The sequence below is a fragment of the Perkinsus marinus genome (assembly GCF_000006405.1).
Source record: "Perkinsus marinus ATCC 50983 genomic scaffold scf_1104296938764, whole genome shotgun sequence".
Classification (NCBI taxonomy): Eukaryota; Perkinsozoa; order Perkinsida; family Perkinsidae; genus Perkinsus; species Perkinsus marinus.
The window spans coordinates 163,352-166,972 of record NW_003213327.1 but is presented as its reverse complement, the minus strand read 5'-3'; the positions used below and the strand labels follow the sequence as shown (position 1 = coordinate 166,972).

Genomic DNA, 3,621 nt, shown 5'->3' with positions numbered 1-3,621 from the left:
AAAGCTGCAACCACGAAACACATGCAGAATCGAGAATGTCTCAGTTCTGAGATCGTTTCTGAGATACACACTGCAGATCTCCTCAGAGAGGCAGTGAATTGTCCATCTGTGTGGTTGTGCCACTAAAAGCCCTTATAACCCGCGATTGTACTCATTGTATAGTGAATAGACTCTCCGATGGTCGAGTTTGGTAGTAACAATAAGAATATTGTTCTCATGATAGCACCGTCTGGCATCCTCACCATATGAGGATCCAATCAGAGGATATTACCAGCCATTCTATTCAAATTCTGTGTGGAAAAATCAAGAAAATGTGCATTTTTCAAAAGATTAAATTGACCTGGAAATGCTGTAGTAAGAGTGGTCTATTATCCTAAGGGGGACTACCCCTCCTACTACCGTCTGCCATATCGGCCTGGTTGCTGCTGCTGCTGTTGATCTTGTTGTTGAGTATGGTACATCGATCCACCATAGAGAGGTGGCTTTGTGCAGGTATGAGGCTTTTGAACATCGCCACCACAGATAGTACTTCCTGCAACAACAACGACAGATGGCTACTGTTGGGAAGCAGATCACTCTTAGTACCGACACTGTAGTACGAACCAACAGGGGAAGAGTAACAAGTTCGACAACATCTCCTCGAAGAAGGGCAAGCTCGTATGAGAATCTTCTTGGGATAGCCTGTCATCAACTACTTTATACTCCTCATAGCACAGGGACAGTAGTACTAGGGTTGGTATGATGTTTTTCACTTCCATCTTCATCTTCATGAACCTCTACACATATAAGACTAGCAGCACACCCCATACTTGATAATAACTCCTACTACTCGATGCAGCAGCCGAGTAATCAAACGGGGTACAAATCAAACAAACCTAAAACAACCCCTAATGAGATAGATCAGCACGTCTACTTGTTATTCTTCTGACCAGCCGACCCAGGTTCAACCCTCACAGCCTGGACTAAATATATAGAGAATGATGATCCTCCTCAATAACTATCCAGACCTACCAGTCCATACGGGTCAATGCATTAACACAACACTCTTAGGATCAGATAGGAGACGCCCTTCACAACCCACAACAGGAAAGGATGAGATCTTCCGTCCTGACTTACTATGCGAATGTCAGAATATAGATAATGATGAAGAACAGTTATGTATCTTCCATAATAGGAAACTATCAAGACGGACAATATCCTGTCCTTCCTTACACGCCTTCAACAAAGATCGAAATGATAGTATACAGCAAGTGATGACCAATGGTCGCTTTAGTCAACCAGGACATGCTTCCAAAGTTGAACTCACGAAATAAGGGACCAGAATCTATTGTGGCATAGTCGTTCGGACTAATATGTACAATAGCAAACGAGTATACGATAAACACTTCTACTATGCGGATGATTGTGATGAGCATCAAACTCAAAAAAGGAGGTGTGACAGTACCTATACCACGACGAGTAGATTACAATGCTGAATGTGAGGGTGTCTTGGTGATAGCAGTAGTAGCAATATTCACAAAGGGAATGCGGTAGAAGTACTTGGATGAACTATCTCCTAGTACAGTTCATAGCAAACAGACGGCACGAGAATGTGAGCATCTTGAGTCTTCCTATATACAGACCGTAAGATACAGAATAGGATGAACGCCTTAGCAACGCGATGGGATGGAGAAAAGCGGGGGCTCTCGCGAGAGCCAGGCGATGTGTCCTCCTATAGAACCAAAAAAATAAGGCTACCGAATAATAACAACCATTCAGCGAATGGGAAGGGTCTCCACAGAGGGGGGATGTTGAAAAAGTACAGTATCTGCTATTTTATCTAGATGTGACCTGAATGCACGCTCGCACCTGCCAACTAACACTAGATTGAGTCGAAATGGTGACCCTCGTCTTACCATGCACCTTCGAACCATGTCACGAATGTCAGACGCATTCACGAGGCTGAAGGAAGGGGGAGATTAATAAAACGATAAATAAGTTCTCGTTGCCTTACCAGTCATCATCATCATCGTAGATGATCGGAGTGCGCACATCGGGCATGACGACTTGACTGGTCTCGGGTACGGTCGCTAGGCGAGCACGGCCGCTGCACGCACTGATCTTCCGCCTGCCGATGTAACGGGGGGAAGGCGGGTGAGAGGCACGCCGGGCGGCTGGGCTGAGAGAACCGGATGTGAGCGACAAACGATGGGAGAGGACGACGTACTGTAAGGATGGTGGTTCAACTGCTCTTACGGTAAAGTCGGTGGAAGACAACATGTCCATTTAGAAACGCTCTGAGTGATTAACACAGTATCGCGCACACTGAGAAACGGACTAGCAGGAGCCCTCGAACAAACACGAACTAAAGTTGTGAAACGCACTGCACAGAGAGGACTCGGAGACCCCGAGTCGGGGGCCGGAACGTTCCACCGAGCTACTAAGGGCATCCGATGGCTAAACACATTTCCACACCTACGATCGACTGTGCCTAACCAGTAAAATCAAAGATGATTACGCCAAGAATCGAACCAGGGAGCATGGCACCATAACCAGACACTCTAACCTGCTTGACTATTCAGAATTAAAATATGGTGATTAGCTCACAGTCCCCTGTCAGAAGTCCATCAGATCTAAGATACAAACTGGCTGCACACCGTGGTATCGCCGTATAACCTCAACCACTCTTGTATGCAATGAATACCCTTCACTGTAATTCTCTATCGATTCTTTTTGTGCAACGATCCATCAGCTATCTCCTACCATGTAAACAGAGTGTGACTGTCGTTCGTATTGAAGCATCCACATTCGAACGCCGTCACTTACCACAATGCTCTCCACCACCCGTCGACTCATCCCCACCACTACTGCCCTCTTCAGAGCAACCACCATCGCTACTTCGACGGTCACACCAAACTTCGTGCCCAATCCCAGATTCAACCGGGCGAGGGCCTTCACTACTGCTGCAACAACCGCTGACGACAGCGACCCCGTAAGCTGGACGCCACTCTGCCATCCATTACTCGTAGCCGTCCTTCATCGGCCCACTTCGCTTCACTAGGCGATTCCCCATCATACCTCTTCCTTCCTCAGGACTTCGCGCCCAAGTCGAAGGTTCCCACCGAGGACGTAGAGAGCGCTTCTATCAGGTTTGCATTCAAATGACACGGCCTTGCAGGTCCACGGGAAAATCAGCAAGCTCATCCACGACAACCGAGTTGTTCTTTTCATGAAGGGTTCACCAGCAGCGCCCAAGTGTGGTTTTTCCAAAGCAGTGGTAAATAGCAATCTCTGTCTGTGCCGTGCTCACGTCTATTCCTGACCTTCTCAGTGTGCCGTCCTCAGCGCTGAAGGCCTCACTGATTTCACGTACGTAGACGTCCTCAAATCGGATGCAGTGAGAGAAGGTACTAGTATTGCTTCCCCCCTTTCCTTCTCCTCTGCCACTCCCATCAACTACGGCTTCCCACCTGGGAGAATCGACGTGTACTTCTCTCGAACGAATCGATAATACAGCCTCTCTCGTTCTCTTCTCAAAGCGAGTGTCTGTCTAGACGCTATCAGTGCTGTGATGGTATCAGTGATGGTGTAGAGCGTATAGGAGTGCGAGCCATTCTGATAGGTATCAAGAAGTACTCAGAG

The 3,621-nt window shown here is 47.4% G+C and overlaps 2 protein-coding genes across 2 annotated transcripts; one reads left to right on the top strand and one right to left on the bottom strand.

Moving 5' to 3' along the window:
- Positions 1-1,097: 1,097 nt before the first annotated feature.
- On the bottom strand, positions 1,098-2,265 carry Pmar_PMAR021218 (hypothetical protein; the record flags this gene model as incomplete). The annotated part of the gene is made up of 4 exons (XM_002782623.1): positions 1,098-1,848; positions 1,896-1,941; positions 1,994-2,158; positions 2,207-2,265. The coding sequence occupies 4 exons, from the start codon at positions 2,263-2,265 to the stop codon at positions 1,816-1,818; spliced, it is 303 nt and encodes a 100-aa protein (XP_002782669.1). The 3' UTR covers positions 1,098-1,815.
- A 544-nt stretch (positions 2,266-2,809) lies between these two features.
- On the top strand, positions 2,810-3,490 carry Pmar_PMAR021217 (hypothetical protein; the record flags this gene model as incomplete). The annotated part of the gene is made up of 3 exons (XM_002782622.1): positions 2,810-2,971; positions 3,158-3,234; positions 3,325-3,490. 3 exons carry the CDS (start codon positions 2,810-2,812, stop codon positions 3,488-3,490), a joined length of 405 nt encoding a protein of 134 aa, XP_002782668.1.
- Between the last annotated feature and the right edge of the window lie 131 nt (positions 3,491-3,621).